Source organism: Neodiprion fabricii, chromosome 1 (genome assembly GCF_021155785.1).
Source record: "Neodiprion fabricii isolate iyNeoFabr1 chromosome 1, iyNeoFabr1.1, whole genome shotgun sequence".
NCBI classification, from domain to species: Eukaryota; Metazoa; Arthropoda; class Insecta; order Hymenoptera; family Diprionidae; genus Neodiprion; species Neodiprion fabricii.
The window spans coordinates 16,150,255-16,169,698 of NC_060239.1; the positions used below are offsets into that span (position 1 = coordinate 16,150,255).

The 19,444-nt window shown below is 27.5% G+C and overlaps 1 protein-coding gene and 2 pseudogenes across 1 annotated transcript; 2 read left to right on the forward strand and 1 right to left on the reverse strand.

Moving 5' to 3' along the window:
* Nucleotides 1-3,345: 3,345 nt before the first annotated feature.
* LOC124182597 lies at nucleotides 3,346-5,608 on the forward strand (annotated as a pseudogene).
* A 2,708-nt stretch (nucleotides 5,609-8,316) lies between these two features.
* LOC124182611 (NADH-ubiquinone oxidoreductase chain 5-like) lies at nucleotides 8,317-9,349 on the reverse strand (the record flags this gene model as incomplete). The annotated part of the gene is made up of 1 exon (XM_046570109.1): nucleotides 8,317-9,349. A coding segment is annotated over one exon (600 nt), but the record flags the coding sequence as incomplete, so codon positions are not given.
* Nucleotides 9,350-12,384: 3,035 nt separating this feature from the next.
* On the forward strand, nucleotides 12,385-18,530 carry LOC124178692 (annotated as a pseudogene).
* Nucleotides 18,531-19,444: the final 914 nt, after the last annotated feature.

Genomic DNA, 19,444 nt, shown 5'->3' on the forward strand with positions numbered 1-19,444 from the left:
ATATACATATATATACATATATATATGTATATATATACATATACATTTTAATTATGAATTTACTTCTGAAAAAAAAAGAAATTTTTGAAAAAAAATTTGTTTTGGTCAATTGAATTCATTAAAAATAAATATAATTATTCAAAAAATCCTACTCATTTTTTGATTATTTGCTCACATATGAATCAAATTTGAAAACATTATTTATTAGAAAAATAATTTATTCAATCAATTATGTCCTTTTTTTATCAAATCATTGGACATAATTACTTCCATTTATATTGAATTATATGACTGTATAATATATATACAAATAAATGTATTCATATTCAATTATATTATTGTATAATATACAAATACATATGGATATATATTGTGATTTTCAATTCACTTTCAGAAAAAGAGAAATTCAAAAAGAAAAAATTTTTCACAATGGATAAATTCATTAATAATTGATATAATTATTCAAAAAATCCCACTTATTTTTTAATCATTTGCTCACATACGAATTGAATTTGAAAACATCATTCATTAGAAAAATAATTGATTCAATCGATTGTGTCCTTTTTTTATCAAATTAATTGACATAATTACATCCATTTATATTCAATTATATGAATGTATAATATATATACAAATAAATGTATTTATATTCAATTATATTATTGTATAATATACAAATATAGATAGATATTGTTCCGTGGGGGCGAGGGTGTACTGAGCGGTGGTAGTTAATGATTAACTGAATAATCAAGCTCCCACGTAACGACAATGAATAATTATTAAAACTAAGAGAAGACCTACCTTTCGATAAGCCGGTAATTTGTAGGATCGTGTTGCTATAGTCCTGTACAGGTCTGTGAGGTTTGTTTAAATTGTTGAGGCAATTTTACAATGAAGAAAGTGGGAAGAAGGTCGTTCAAAATAAATGTTTAATATGATTTAACTAGTAAAAGATGAAGTATATTCTGTTTCGATTTGGTTATTAAAATGTCTGGTAACAATCAATGGTGATAATGATATATGAGCCGAAAATAACAATTTATAAAGTGTTCAAGTTCATACAAATCGTGTGTTATAATATTCTAAAAGATATTATTATTTGGTACCAGGAACATCTACTCTGAACGATGGTTAACTAGCTGGTCGTGATTATTGGATTGTATCTCTCTTTTTAGATTATCTTGAATCAATTATATATATATATTATGGTTAAGTCTTATTCGTTAATTCTTAGAAACAATAAATACGATTTAATTGGGGGTAGTGAAGCTAGCCACCAATTCTAGACTTGATTTTGAATGAAAATTACTGAAGTAGATTTTGATTATAAAGGTGAAACAAGAATTCGTTTAATTTCGAAGATTAACACTCGGGTTGACTTAGCTTTAGGTGAATCGGTCGACGAGATTGAGAGCCGTCGGATCGTGTCGGTCTGCGTCGGTAGAATGCTGGACCAGGAGCCTCACCTCAAGTTTGGAAGAGTTGATCAATCGAACGGTGTTGAACGTCGGTCACTTAGTCTTTTAGATTTGGAATTATATTTAAGATTACCTGATTCGATTGAATCAGGGCCGAACTCAATTTAATTATGGAGAATGGAATATCATAAAAATGTCTATTCACAGAAAAGATGAGATTTAGTAAAGAACAGAAAAGATGGAAATGTAGGAGAAAGTGAGTCTCTTGCAGCTAACAGAATAACTGAATGTTCGAATTTGACGAATTAGCGCGAGACTTTAGGCCGGTCACAACTAAGATTTTCCGAACGCTACTATTGCTCGAGAGGGCTAATCCGGGTTTACGTCCACGCACTTCGCGACTTGACAGACGTAAGACATGGCTGCTTGGGCCAGAGGGTATTAATAGGGAAAAATCTGCAGTTGCAACAAGTTGCAACAGTAATTAGCCAATTAAGTGCGGGGGCGACCTCCCGGTGTCCAAATCTACACGGTCAGCGTTAGTTCGCGCCATTCGACGGTGTTCCAACGATTCTCAATCTCGTCACTTATACGTACAAGATGTTAACAGAAGGTATCTTAAGATAATTCTCACGCATTCATCCACACATCTTAACAAATAATCTATTTTAATTTGGTGGTTCCAAAGGTAGTGGTTTATCCTAATTATTGATGATAATTTTGACTTAAAAAGAGAGATATTCCCGGGCTGAGTGCCACTGTTACTAGGTCAGTAATTTTATAGCGCAATTCCTGGTGTCAGCAAATAAGATACAATGTCAGCGGATGCCGAGGACTGTACGTGACCTTATTAGAATATGAGATTGTAATGAAATAATTAAAGAAATGAAATGAAATGGAATTTTGAAAAAGGTACGCCAAGGCAGTACGTCGGGGCGTAACAATATATATTATGATTTTCAATTTACTTCCAGAAAAAAAGAAATTCGTAAAGAAAAAATTTTTTCACGATGGATAAATTTATTAGAAATTGATATAATTATTCAAAAAATCCTACGTATTTTGAAATTATTTGCTCACATAATAATTGAATATAAATAATATCTGTTAGGGAGAATAATTTATTCGAATCAATTATTTTTAAATTTTTTTTTTAAATTTCTCTTTTTTTAAGAGTAAATTAAAAATTATAATATATATATATATATACACACTTGTATGTATATATATACATATATATATATATATATATATATATATATATATATATATATATATATATATATATATATATAAGTATGTATATATATATATACATATATACTTATATATATATATATACATTAATATGATAGAATATAAATGGAGGTAATCAAGTTAAATAATTTAATAAAATAAAAAATGATTTATTTAAATAAATTATTTTTCTTAAATTAAAGAATAATTAATTTTTAAAAATTAAAAATATGAAATTAAATAAATAATCATTTATCTATCTGTATGTTTTCTTAAAAGTTCATAATAAGTTCTAATCCATTGTATAAATGTTCCAAACTACAATTCATTAAGTAAATTAAATGGCATTTTCTCAATGAATAATATTTTTATCATAATTAATATGTGAGCAAATAATTAAAAAATATATAGGATTTTTCTAATAATTATATATAATTTTGCAGAATTTAATTAATGTAAAAAAAAAAATATTTTTTATAATTTCTCTTTTTTTAAGAGTAAATTAAAAATTATAATATATATATATATATATATATATACACACATAATTAATAAATAAATTTAATTTTCAATTTATATAAATTATAATTTATAAAAAATTTTAATAAAAGAAATTTTAATTTCATAAATAAATTTACAATTTATTGCCTAAATTCAGCCATTTCATCAAATATTGAATAAATGACCATTTTCATCTAATCACAAAAACATTGGCACATTATATTTTATATTTGGAATCTGATCAGGAATATTAGGACTATCTTCTAGAATAATCATTCGTATAGAACTAGGAACACCTTCATCATTTATTGGTGATGACCAAATTTATAACATAATTGTAACATCTCATGCATTCTTAATAATTTTTTTTATAGTTATACCCATTATAATTGGAGGATTTGGAAATTGACTAATTCCTCTAATACTAGGAGCACCTGATATAGCTTTTCCCCGAATAAATAATATAAGATTTTGACTATTACCACCATCATTAATTTTATTAATTTCAAGAAGATTAGTAGATTCAGGAACAGGTACAGGTTGAACAATTTACCCCCCATTATCAAGTAATCTTGGACACTCAGGACCCTCTGTTGATTATACAATTTTTTCTTTACATATAGCAGGAATTTCATTAATTCTTGGAGCAATTAATTTTATTTCTACAATAATTAATATACGACCAAAAGGAATAAGATTTGAACAAATACCTTTATTCGTCCGAGCAGTAAAACTAACAGCTATTCTACTTTTATTATCTCTTCCAGTTCTAGCAGGAGCAATTACAATATTATTAACAGATCGAAATATAAATACAACTTTTTTTGACCCTTCAGGAGGAGGAGACCCAATCTTATACGAACACTTATTTTGATTTTTTGGACACCCAGAAGTTTATATTTTAATTTTACCAGCCTTCGGAATAATTTCTCATATTATTTCACAAAAATCAGGAAAAAAAGAAACATTTCGAACTCTTGGAATAATCTATGCAATAATAACAATTGGATTATTAGGATTTGTAGTTTGAGCACATCATATATTTACTGTAGGTATAGATGTTGATACACGGGCTTACTTTACCGCTGCTACAATAATTATTGCAATCCCTACTGGTATTAAAATTTTTAGATGATTAGCAACTCTATATGGATCTAAAATAAATTTTAGATCATCAATACTATGAACATTAGGATTTATTTTTCTATTCACAATAGGAGGATTAACAGGAATTATACTTTCTAACTCTTCAATCGATATTATTCTACATGATACATATTATGTTGTAGCACATTTTCATTATGTTTTATCTATAGGAGCAGTGTTTGGAATTATAGCAGGATTTATTTACTGATACCCATTATTTACTGGAATAACATTAAATATAAAATGATTAAAAATTCAATTTACTATTATATTTTTAGGAGTAAATATAACCTTTTTCCCTCAACATTTTTTAGGACTAAATGGAATACCACGCCGATACTCTGATTACCCAGATGCATTTACAATATGAAATATTATTTCAACAATTGGATCAATTATTTCTTTTATTAGAGTACCATACCTAATTTTTATTATTTGAGAAAGAATATCAACACAACGACAAATTATATTTATAGAAATTACAAATTCATCTATTGAATGAAAACAAAAATTTCCCCCTTCAGATCATAGATATGAAGAAGTTCCAAAAATAACAAAAAAATTTTATTATGGCAGAAAAATGCATTGGATTTAAACCCCATAAATAAAGTTTTAAACTTTTTTTAGAAAATGATAACCTGATCAAGAATAAATTTTCAAAATGCTAATTCACCTATTATAGAACAATTAATCTTTTTTCATGATTATACTATAATTATCTTAATCTTAATTACAGTATCAATTTTATACTTAATATTAACTATAATATTAAATAAATTTACTAATAAAAACCTTTTAAATAAACAAAATATTGAAATTATTTGAACAATAACTCCTTCAATATTATTAATCTTTATTGCTTTACCATCAATTCATCTACTATACTTAACAGATGAAATTAATAAACCCCTAATTACAATTAAAACAATTGGACATCAATGATACTGAAGATATGAATACTCAGACTTCAAAAATATTGAATTTGACTCTTATATAAATAAATCAATTGATAAAAATTCTTTCCGTTTATTAGATGTAGATAATAACACAATTATTCCCTTAAATACACAAATTCGTATAATTATTAGATCAAATGATGTAATTCACTCTTGAACAATCCCTAGACTAGGGGAAAAAATTGATGCAATTCCAGGACGATTAAATCAAATTAGATTATTAATTAAACGACCAGGATTAATATTTGGACAATGCTCAGAAATTTGTGGAGCCAATCATAGATTTATACCAATTGTTATAGAAAGAATTCCAATAAACTATTTTTTAAAATGAATTAATTCATTTTAATTCATTAAGTGGCTGAAAAGCAAGCAATGATCTCTTAAATCATTTTATCATATATTAGCAAATATTCTTAATGAAAAGAATTAATTTATTAAAATAATAGTTAGTCAAACTATAAATATTAGAAAATTCTAATATTCTTTTATTCCACAGATATATCCTATAAATTGATTATTTTTATTTACAATTTTTACTATTCTTTTTACTACAATTATTATTATAGCATATTTTAGAAAAAAGAATTTTTTTAAAAAAAAATTCGATAAATTTTTTAAGAAAAAAAAATTTGGTTTCTGAAAATGATAATAAATTTATTTTCAATTTTCGATCCAACTTCAACATTTTTTCCTAACCTAAACTTAAATTGATCAAGAACATTAATTGGAACCTTCCTATTTCCATCAACAACTTTTTGACTAATTGTATCACGAAAAAATATTTTATGATGAAAATTAATATATATAATTCATGCAGAAGTAAAAATTTTATTAGGTAATTTTAAAATTAACAGAACATTAATTTTTTCATCTTTATTTTTATTTATTTTATTTAATAATTTTATAGGTCTTTTTCCTTATATTTTTACTAGAACTAGACATTTATCAAATAGAATTACATTATCATTATCTTTATGATTAAGACTCATACTATTTGGATGATTTAAAAATATAAATCATATATTTACTCATCTTGTTCCTCAAAACACACCAAATGCATTAATACCTTTTATAGTATTAATTGAATCAATCAGAAATTTAATTCGTCCATTAACACTTGCGGTACGATTAACGGCAAATATTATTGCAGGCCATTTACTAATAACCTTATTAAGAAGAATCGGAACAAAAATTAATATATTATCATCATCTCTTTTAGTAGTTAGACAAATTTATTTACTAATTTTAGAATTCGCTGTTTCAATTATTCAAGCTTATGTTTTTATAGTACTAATCACTCTATACTCTAGAGAAGTAAACTAATAATGTCAAATAAAAATATACCTTTTCCTCAACACCCATTTCATTTGGTTAACTACCGGCCATGACCTTTATTAGGATCATTAGCTGTAATAATTATACTTTTAGGTTCTATTAAATGATTCAATTTAAAATTAAAAAATATATTAATGTTAGGAATTCTAATCACCATTTTAATTATAATTCAATGATGACGAGACATCATTCGAGAAAGAACCTATCAAGGATTACATACATCAAATGTAATAATAGGAATAAAATTAGGAATAATTTTATTCATTGTTTCAGAAATATTTTTCTTTTTATCTTTTTTTTGAGCTTTTTTTCATAGATCTCTATCACCTTCAATTGAAATTGAGAGAATATGACCTCCTAAAAATATTACACCATTTAACCCTTATGATATTCCTTTATTAAATACAATTATTTTAGTTTCTTCAGGAGTTACAATTACACGAGCCCACCATAGACTAATAAATAATATAAAAAAAGAAACACTAAAAAGAATATTATTAACAATCATTCTAGGCATTACTTTCTCAATATTACAATGATATGAATATTTAGAAGCACCATTCACAATAGCAGATTCAGTTTATGGATCAACTTTCTTTATTGCTACAGGATTCCATGGAATTCATGTATTAATTGGCACAACATTTATTATAATTAACTTTTTTCGAATATATTTAAATCATTATTCTAATTTTCATCACTTTGGGTTTGAAGCAGCAGCATGATACTGACATTTTGTAGATGTAATTTGACTTTTCCTTTATATTTCTATTTACTGGTGAAGAACATACTAATATATTTATATAATGTAACTTAAGTATAATTGATTTCCAATCAATAAGTCTAACAAAATTTAGTATAAATAATTAAATTAATATTTAATACCTTAATAATAATCATAATAATTACTATTATTATATTAACTATTTCAATAATCTTATCAAAAAAAACATTTTACGAATTAGAAAAAAATTCACCATTTGAGTGTGGATTTGATCCAAAAGGATACCCACGTATATCATTTTCTACTCGTTTTTTTTTAATTGCAGTTATTTTTTTAATTTTCGATGTAGAAGTAACATTAATATTACCAATAATTATAACATTAACAATTTCAAATATAAAAATTTGACTACTTATAGTGTCATACTTTATTTTAATTTTATTATTAGGATTATATTATGAATGAAAATTTGGAGCACTAAACTGAATTTAAACCTACAAAGTTGAAATAAAATTTATATTCAGTTTCGGCCTGAAATTATAGTTATTTATTAATAACTCTACTTTATAGGGCAATAGTTAAATATAACATTTGATCTGCATTGAAAAATTATTAATGTCAATTAATTTACCTTAAATAATTTATATTAAATTAATTGAAGCCAAAAAGAGGCTTATTATTGTTAATAATAAAAATGAATAAAAATTCCAATTAAATAGAAATATAAAATAAAAAAGCTTCTAACTTTTCATTAAATGATTAAAATTCATTGATATTTCCAATTTATATAGTTTATAAAAACATTACATTTTCATTGTAAAAATAAATTATTTAATTTTATAAATTAAATGTTTAAAGATTTAAATAAATCATCATATTATCTTCAATAATATACTTTAAATTTTAAGCTATTTAAACATTTATAATATAAAGAAATAATAAAAAAATAAAAAAGCAAATAATAAAAATAAATTTAAAACATTATTAAAATAAAAAATTAATAAATCTATAAATATATAAAAATTATTTATAAAAATTATAATTATTCTTCTTTCATAAAATTCTAATCAATTTTAATTAAAATTTAATGTTAATTCTTTGTTTATAAATATAATATTTTTAATTAAACCATAAGTAGAAATAACAGGTAAAAACCATATTATTCTAAAAAATAACTTTAAAAAATAAAACTTTAACTTAAACATTTTAACATTTAAATAATAAACAAAAAATCCAAATAATATACCTAAAAAAATAATTAAAATTGGTAAAATTTTTATATAAAAAGGCAAAATAATGACATATCTATAAGGAAAAATTAATCAACTAAATATAGAACCCCCTAAAATTACTATCAATATCATAAAATATATTGAATTATTTATATAAACATCATAATCATTTAAATAATTTAATCTAATTATATTATATCAACCTAATATAGAAAAATAAATCAAACGAAAAGTATAAGAAACAGTTAAAAAAGTTGAAATAAAAGAAATAAATATAATAAATATGTTATAATTTAATATTAAAACTATTTCTAAAATTATATCCTTAGAATAAAATCCAGCTAAAAAAGGAAATCCACATAAAGATAAATTAGAAAAATGAAAACAAATAGAAGTAAAGGGTATTTGATTAAATATTGAACCTAATAAACGGATATCTTGAAAATTATTCAATCCATGAATAAAAACTCCTGAACATATAAATAATACTGCTTTAAAAAATGCATGTATTAAAAGATGGAAAAAAGCTAAAAACTTAAATCCTAAAAATAAAATTCTTATTATTAAACCTAATTGACTTGAAGTTGATAAAGCAATAATTTTTTTTAAATCAAATTCAAAATTTGCGTTTAATCCAGATATAAATATAGTTAATCTAGATAATAATAAAAATATAATAATAAAATTCTCTCTATTAAATAAATTTTCAAATCGAATTAATAAATAAACCCCAGCCGTTACTAAGGTAGAAGAATGAACTAATGAAGATACAGGAGTAGGAGCGGCTATTGCTGCAGGGAGTCAAGAAGAAAAAGGAATTTGAGCACTTTTAGTAAATGAAGCAATCAAAATTATTAAAGTAATTACTATTATAAAAGAATTATATTTTAAAACATCTATATAAAAATAAAAATTTCAACCCCCAAAATTTATTATTCAAGAAATTGATAATAATAAAAAAATATCACCAATACGATTAGAAATAACAGTTAATATCCCAGCATTAAAAGACTTAAAATTTTGATAATAGATTACTAAACAATAAGAAATCAAACCTAACCCATCTCAACCTAATAAAATACTAATTAAATTTGGACTAACAATTATTAATATCATTGATACAACAAATAAAATTACCAATATAATAAATCGATTCAAATTTAAATCATTTATTATATAAGAATTTCTATATAAAATTACCAAAGAAAAAATAAATAAAACTGTTCTTATAAAGATTAATGATATCCAATCAAATAAAAATGTTATTACTACACAAGAAGAATTAATTTCAATTAAATTATACTCAACAAAATAAACTAAATCATATAATAAAAAATAAATACTTAATATAAATAAAAATAATCTAATAAAAAAAATTTTAATAAAGCTAAATAAACAAATATTTAATACAAAAATAATTTAAAAACTAAATTTAATTTTCTTTGATACCACAAATCAATATTTTAAATAAACTATTAAAATTAATTTATATTCAAACAATAAAAAATTCTCTATTTAAAATAATTAAATTTAAAGGAATTCAATGTAATATTAATAAAATATACTCACGAACATTACCTTGAGAAAATGAATAAAAAAAATAATTTATTTTACCATGTTGAGTAAAAGAATATAAATATAGTGTGTAACAAGCTCTAAAAAAAGATAAAAAAATGATTAATAAAAAAATTATTTTACTTCATATAATTAATCTATTGATTAATATAATTTCACCTATTAAATTTAAAGAAGGAGGAGCTGCTATATTTGAAGAACATAATAAAAATCATCATAAACATATTCTAGGCATATAATTTATTAAACCTTTATTAATAAATAATCTCCGACTTCTTAAACGTTCATAAATAATATTTACTACACAAAATAAACCTGAAGAACATAAACCATGAGAAATTATTAACAAATAAGAACCATAAATTCCCCATCTTATTAAAGTTAATAAACCAGATAATATTATTATTATATGAGCAATTGAAGAATAAGCAATTAAAGATTTTAAATCAACTTGAAATATTCTAATTAAACTAATATAAATTCCTCCTATTATTCTCAAAACAATCAAATAAACATTTAAAAAAATACCTATATTAATTAAATATATATAAACTCGTAATAAACCATATCCCCCTAACTTCAATATAATAGCAGCTAAAATTATTGACCCACAAACAGGGGCAAACATGAGCTTTAGGAAATCATAAATGTATAAAAAAAATTGGTAACTTTACTAAAAAAGCAAAAATCAAAAATACAAATAAATAAAAAGAATAAACTTGAAATAAATTTTCTACAGACAAAATATAATTTAAATTTTTAAATTCAAAAAATAAATAAATAATTCTTAATAATAAAGGTAAAGAAGCAAATAAAGTATAAAATAATAAATGAATGCCTGCTTGAACCCGATCCAATTGATTACCTCAACCTAAAATTAAACAAAAAGTAGGGATTAATCTACATTCAAAAAAAAGATAAAATAAAAATAAATTATTTACAGTAAACGTCAAAAATAAAAATAAAATTAAAAAAAATATCAATAAAATAAAATAATTTAAAAAAATTTTTAATTCATAAATAAAATATCTTGATATAATTATTAATGCTCCAATTCATAAAGTTAATAAAACTAAACCAAAAGATAAATTATCACACCCCAAAAAAATATTTATACTCTTAAATTCAAATCTATAATTTCCAGAAAATATAAAAAGAAATCTTAAAGAAAATAAATTAAACTGAAAAAATCAAAAATTATTTTTAGAAACTATAATTAAAAACAATAAATAAAAATAAAACTTTATCATTAAAAAATATTTAAAACTTGAAAATAATCATTACCATGTAAACGAATTATATAAATCAAAACAGATAAACCCAAAACCCCTTCACAAACTCTAAAAATTAAAAAAATTATAATAAAATACATCTCTAATATATATATTTAAAAATAAAATTAATATTAAATATAACATTAAAATAATAAATTCAATTCTTAATAAAACTATCAATAAATGAAAACGATTTAATCTTAAACTTAAAAATCTAATTAAAAATATAAAATAAACAAAATAATAAAAATCTATTAAAATAATAAACTATATATATATATATATATATATATATATATATATATTTATATATATAATTTCAAAAAAAAAGAGAAACTTTCCTATCAATAATCTCCAAAATTAATATTTTATTAAACTATTTTTTGGAATTTCAATATTAAATATAAGTTTTAATAGTTTATTTAAAATATTGATTTTGTAAATCAAAGAAAAAATTTTTTTTTAAAACTAATTAATATAAATTTATTTTAATTGATTAATTATAAAAATTTTCATACTACTTATATTAATTAATACTATAATAATATATTTAACAAAAACCCCATTTACAATAGGATTAATTTTACTAATCCAAACATCTTCAATTTCTGTAACATCAGGAATATTAAATATAAGATTTTGATACTCATATATAATTTTTTTAATTTTTTTAGGAAGATTATTAATTATTTTTATTTATGTATCAAGATTAATCTCAAACGTAAAATTTCTTTTTAATAAATGAATAATAATAAACATTATCATAATTATTTTAATATTAATATTAGTAATTAATTATAATAAAAGAAATTTTACGTTTGAAGATACAATAAAATTATCTTATATTGAATTAAATAGAAATATATTAACTAAAATATCATTAAACAAATTATTTAATAAACCAAATTATATTATTTCATTCATAATAATAAATTATTTATTTATTACATTAATTATTGTTGTAAAAATTTCTAATATCAATTTAGGATCTTTACGGAAAACTTTATAATGCTACCTTTACGTTTAAAAAATAGTTTATTAAAAATTATAAATGGATCATTAGTAGATTTACCAACACCATCAAATATTACAACAATATGAAATTTTGGTTCATTATTAGGATTATGTTTAATAACCCAACTAATTACAGGTATTTTTTTAGCTATACATTACACACCTAATATTCAAATAGCATTTGATAGAATTATCCATATTTACCGAAATATTAATAATGGTTGAATAATCAAAAATTTACATGCAAATGGTGCTTCAATATTTTTTATCTGTATATACTTACATATTGGACGAGGAATATTTTTTGGATCATTCAACCTTAAACCAACTTGAATTACAGGAACAACAATATTATTATTAACTATAGCAGCCGCATTTTTAGGATACGTATTACCTTGAGGACAAATATCTTTTTGAGGAGCTACTGTAATTACTAACCTTCTCTCAGCAATTCCATATTTAGGAGAATTCTTAGTACAATGATTATGAGGAGGATTTTCTATTAATAATGCTACACTAACACGATTTTTTACTCTTCATTTTATTATTCCCTTTATTATTATTATAATAACAATTATTCATTTAATATTTCTACATAACACAGGATCAAGAAACCCTTTAGGAACTAATAGTGATATTGATAAAATGTCATTTCAACCTTATTTTTTATTCAAAGACATTGTAGGATTTATTTTTGTTGAGAATAGAACGACACTCTATCTTCCAGCCAAATCGATGACGTGCTGACATCTATTGAAACCTATATACATTGCACGCCTCACGTGCTAGATACCTTTGTATTTTTGAATATCTCTTTACACTTGTCGTGACCGCTGACGCGTAAACACATAACATATATACCTTGTACTGTTTCACACTTCAATTACCTATAAATTAAACTAGTCAGATTGTTTTTTCAACTGTGCTTTTCACTTACGCATAACCCGGAAACCAACAGGTTATGGGCCCAGTATTGTTTATAAAATAAAACATAAGTGAAAAAGGGTTTAGCTCAGTGTAAAAATAAAAGGAGAACAATCTGCGATCGTGACTGTGCGATCACGTGTTCGATCCGCTAAGCGCGTTTCGAAGAAATCGGAAATTTCGCGAAAAACAGCCATGAGTGCCGGTAATATAGTGCGTATCGAACCACTGCATAGAGATAATTATGATACGTGGAGAATTCAGGCAGAAGCTATCCTAATTAAAAATGAAACGTGGAAATATGTGAGCGGTGAAAAGGCCCGACCCGATGTGAAACCGGGAGATGTATCAGCGAGTACAGCTGCGGCAGAGTGGGACGATATGGACAGAAAAGCGCGTTCGGACATTATACTCGCGATTAGCCCCACAGAATTACAACAAATAAAAGGTTGCAAAACGTCACGTGAAGTTTGGACAAAATTAGAATCAGTGTACCAGTCAAGCGGGCCTGCCAAAAAGGCAGCGCTGCTTAAGCAGCTGACCCTACACAAAATGGCCGAAAGTGACGATGTACGTGATCATGTGCGAAAATTTTTCGACATTGTAGGTAAATTGCAGGAAATGGATGTAGTAATCAATAAAGATCAACTGACGATTATGTTACTGTATAGTTTACCGGAAGCTTTTGAGAATTTTCGCTGTGCGATCGAAACGAGAGACGTTTTGCCCGAACCAGAAATATTGAAGGTGAAGATTCTAGAAGAATGCGACGCGAGAAAGGGAAGAACGCCGGAAGCTGTACCAAACGCCATGTTGGCGAACAAAAGCGGTCGTTTTAAGAAAAAATGGCAAGGGAAACCACATGCGAACAAGGGGAAGGAGGACACATCCGAAGGTACGTCGTCGTTTAAATTTAGATGTCATAGATGCGGAAAAGTTGGACATAAAGCAGCAGATTGCGGAAGGAGGAAGGACACGCAGCCCATGAGCGCCAACGCTGAAATGAGCTACATTGCAATTCCAACGCAGGAAGCCGCACTAAAGGTTGACCCAATTAAACCACAGGGTACTTGGTGCCTCGACAGTGGGTGCACCTCACACTTGTGTGGGGATGTTGACAAATTCATCGATATGAGTAAGTCTGAACACAAATCACTGAATCTTGCAAGTAACTCATGTACAGAAATCAAAGGGGAGGGAACTGTAAAAGTTGTAGCTGATAATGGAATTAATAAGACTGTGCTCAACTTGGAAACGACCCTATATGTCCCTGATCTGAGGACAAATTTGATCTCTGTTGGGAAAATTACTAACAAACATCACGAAGTCACTTTCAGGAAACACGACGCCCTAGTGCGAGATCAGGATGGAAATATTACGATGATCGCAGAACGAGTGAATGGCCTGTACTATCTGCGAGAAGAGTCCCAGAACGCATGGAGCGCCGATGGTACTGATTGTGAGGAAAAGTCGATGCTGGAAAAGTGGCATACAAGACTAGGACATTTGAACGAGAAGGACCTGGTCGAGGCGGTCAGTAAAGGAAACATCCTGGGAATAGAAATGAGGAAGGATGAGAAGCTACCTCCTTGCAAAATCTGCATGCAGGGTAAATTTACTCGTGCTCCTTTTCCGAAAGAATCCTCAAGAGAAACAGAATTGCTCGAATTGGTGCATTCTGATGTAAGTGGACCGATGCGTAAACAATCACATGGAGGCGCATGGTACTATGTAACGTTCATTGAGGACAGCACCAGGTGGTGCGAAGTATATTTTTTGAAAAAGAAGAGCGATGTTTTCGAAGTTTTTAAAAATTATAAAGCCACAGTTGAAAAACAGTCGGGCAGAATGATAAAATGCTTACAGTCAGACAATGGAAGGGAATACTGTAATACTGACTTTGACGAATATTTACAGAAAAACGGGATTGAAAGGAGGCTCACTGTGCCCTACACACCTGAGCAGAATGGGGTGGCGGAACGGAAAAATCGTACACTCAACGATATGGCACGCTGCATGCTCATCGAGTCTCAGCTGACTGGATCTTTCTGGGCGGAAGCAGTAGCCACCGCGAACTACCTTCGCAATAGATGTCCCTCGAGTATACTGAAAGGTGCAACGCCTTTTGAAAAATGGACTGGGAGTAAGCCAAACCTCTCGTATCTGAAGACGTTTGGATGCAGAGCCCTTATGCTTGATAAAACTCCTGGCAAGGGTAAGTTTGACCCTCGTGGAAAGGAATGTATCTTCATAGGATATTCGAAAGAATGTAAGGCTTACAGAGTTTGGATGTTGAATGAAAGGAAGATTATATCAACTCGAGACGTGAAATTTCTGGAATCGTCCAGTTTGTCAATGAAAAACATGAAAGCTGCTGCACGAAAAATACCTCTAGAACAAGATACCAGTAGGCCCTCAGAAGGAGGTACATATGAAAGAGGGGTTATAAAGTTTGAACTGACACCTGCAAGCACAACTTCAACTGAAAACCGACCAACATCGGAGAAAAGTGATTATGAGGAAGCTGAAGCAATTGTCGATGACAGTACTGACTCTTCAGAAAATAATAGTTCATCTGGAGACAGTGTATTCGAAGAAAGTATCGACGCACTGGGAGACCAGTCCAACCTACAAGACAACCTGACAAGAGAGGACCGATTTTTCGAGGAACCACAGCCGGAAGAACTTAGAAGAGGACCTGGTAGGCCAAAACTAGTGAGCACTGGCTCTAGGGGAAGAAGAAAGAAGATATATAACATGATTCCGACGCAGACACAAACCGAAAAGGATCAAGCAGACGACCCACAAGCAAGCCTGGCCGAAGTATCTATCAAAGACGCTTTAGCTAGTAATGAGGCACACGAGTGGAGAAATGCCATAGTTGATGAATTCGTGGCATTACTGGAAAACAACACTTGGAAGCTGGTGGACCGACCGCAGGATCGAAGCACCATTGGATGCAGACTGGTACTCTGCAATAAGTATGGAACCGATGGATTGCCGGTGAGAAGGAAAGCTCGATTGGTAGCTAAGGGCTACAATCAACGCCCTGGAATAGACTTCAGAGAAACCTTCGCACCCGTGGCACGAATGTCGTCTGTACGAATACTTGTAGCAACAGCCATGATGAAAGGAATGAAAATTCATCATCTCGACGTCGCTACTGCCTTCTTGAACGCAAAATTGGAAGAAACCGTTTTCATGGAAATACCGAAATTATTTGTTGAATCACTGCCTGAAATAGCTGCAAGAATGGAGAAAAAGCAGGGAAAAAGTTACGACAAAGATGCCATGACAAAGATGATCAAGGAAATCAGTCGTGGAGAAAAGGTCTGCAAGCTAGAGAAAGCCCCGTACGGACTAAAGCAAGCAGGTCATCAGTGGAATAAAGAACTTAACACAGTTTTGAATAAACTTGGAATGCAGTCTTTACAGGCTGACAACTGCGTATACTTTGCAAAGCGAGGAACGGACTGTATGATCATGCTGGTTTATGTTGACGACATATTGATGGCATCGAAGGACTTGAACGGGATGCAGGACATCAAGCAAGGACTTAAGAAGAGGTTCGAGATCAAGGATCTTGGAGAAGTAAGACAATGTCTAGGCTTGCAATTCACTGATCAGAGTGGGAGGATAAAAATTTCTCAACGAGCATATTGCGAAGAGATTTTGGAAAGGTTTAAGATGAAGGACTGCAAGTCAGTCGGATCGCCGATGGAACCTAACACCAAATTAGAGAAGATCGAAGAATGCCCAAAAGAGAAGCTAGACTTGTACCCGTATAGAGAGCTGATCGGCTGCCTGATGTACTTGGCCGTGAGCACGAGACCGGACATAGCTTTTACTGTAAACTGGCTTAGCCAGTTCAATACGGGGTACTCAGCAGAACACTGGAAAGGAGCAAAAAGGGTGCTTCGATACCTTAGAGGAACTACTGACCTTGGAATTGTCTTCCGAAAAGATCAGAGAACACTCGAGGGGTACGTCGATGCTGATTGGGGGTCGTGTCCGATTGATCGACGATCATACACGGGCATAATTTTTGTACTGGGGAATGGACCGATCACCTGGGAGGCGAGAAAGCAGCGAACTGTTGCTTTATCATCTACTGAGGCAGAGTATATGGGGCTCACTGAAGCAGCAAAGGAAGCCTCGTACCTTAGAGGATTTTTGAGAGAACTGGATGAAGTTCAAAAATCACCAACCGTTATTTTCAACGATAATCAGGGAGCTAAAAATTTAGCTGCTAATCCTGTATTTCATTCCAGAAGTAAACATATAGAAATTCGACAACACTATGTCCGAAGAGCAGTCAGGGACCAAGTTATTGAATTGAAGTACCTGCCGACGGAGGAGATGACTGCCGACATCATGACAAAGGGACTGAACGGGGTGAAACATCGAAGATGTCGTGAGCTTATGAACATGGGGTAAAGCAAATCGTTCAGAAAGCTGGTCGATCGATTGAGGGGAAGTGTTGAGAATAGAACGACACTCTATCTTCCAGCCAAATCGATGACGTGCTGACATCTATTGAAACCTATATACATTGCACGCCTCACGTGCTAGATACCTTTGTATTTTTGAATATCTCTTTACACTTGTCGTGACCGCTGACGCGTAAACACATAACATATATACCTTGTACTGTTTCACACTTCAATTACCTATAAATTAAACTAGTCAGATTGTTTTTTCAACTGTGCTTTTCACTTACGCATAACCCGGAAACCAACAATTTTAATATACTTTATCTTAATTTATATTATTTTAATAAATCCTAATATATTAAGAGACCCAGATAATTTTACCCCTGCTAATCCTATAATTACTCCTCCTCATATTAAACCTGAATGATATTTTTTATTTGCATATGCAATCCTACGATCTATCCCTAATAAATTAGGAGGTGTAATTCTTCTTCTAATGTCTATTTTAATATTATTAATTATACCTTTTTATAAAATAATAAATTTCAAAGGATTAAATTTTTACCCATTTAGACAATTTATATTTTGAATATTTATTAGAATTGTATTAATATTAACATGAATTGGAATAAGGCCTGTAGAAAATCCATTTATTATTGTTGGACAAATTTTAACATTAATATACTTCTTTTATTTTTTAATTTATCCTACACTAACAAAAATATGAGACATTTTATTAAATTAAATTAAATCAACAAATCAATGAACTTGAATAAGTTTATGTCTTGAAAACATAATATAAAAGTTTTAAATCTTTTATTGATTTAAACTTAAATAATTAAATTTTTAATATAATTTATAATAAAAAAGAATAAAATATAAATTTTAAACCTATAAATAAAATTAAATAATTTAATGAAACAGGTAAAATTTTTTTTCAAGCTATTATCATTAATTTATCATAACGTAACCGGGGTAAAGTTCCTCGAATCAAAATAAATAAGAATCTAATAAAAATCATTATTAAATAAAAAATTAAACTATATAAATCACCCCCTAAAAACATCAAAACAAATAATATACTTATAAATAAAATTCTTGAATATTCAGATAAAAAAATTAATGAAAATCCTACACCTCTATACTCAATATTAAACCCAGAAACCAATTCAGACTCCCCCTCAGAAAAATCAAAAGGTGTTCGATTTGTTTCAGCTAAACAAATAATAAATCAAACTAAATTTAAAGGAAAAGTTAAAAAAATAAATCAAATAAATTCTTGATATAAATCAAACAAACTTATAGAATAACCTTCAATTAAAAATAAAATTGATAAAATCACTATAACTAAACTAACTTCATAAGAAATTGTTTGAGCAACAGTACGTAATATTCCCAAAAAAGAATACTTAGAATTTGAAGATCATGCAGAAATCATAATAGGATATACCCCAATACCTAAACAACATAAAAAAAATACTAAACTAAAATCAAATGAATGAAAATTAGTAACATAAGGTATTGTTATTCAACAAATCAATATTAATATTAATATAATTGAAGGAGATAAAAAATAAGGGAAAAAATTTGATATTAAAGGAATAGAGAACTCCTTAGAAAATAATTTAATAGCATCAGAAAATGGCTGTAAAATACCAACGATTCCAACTTTA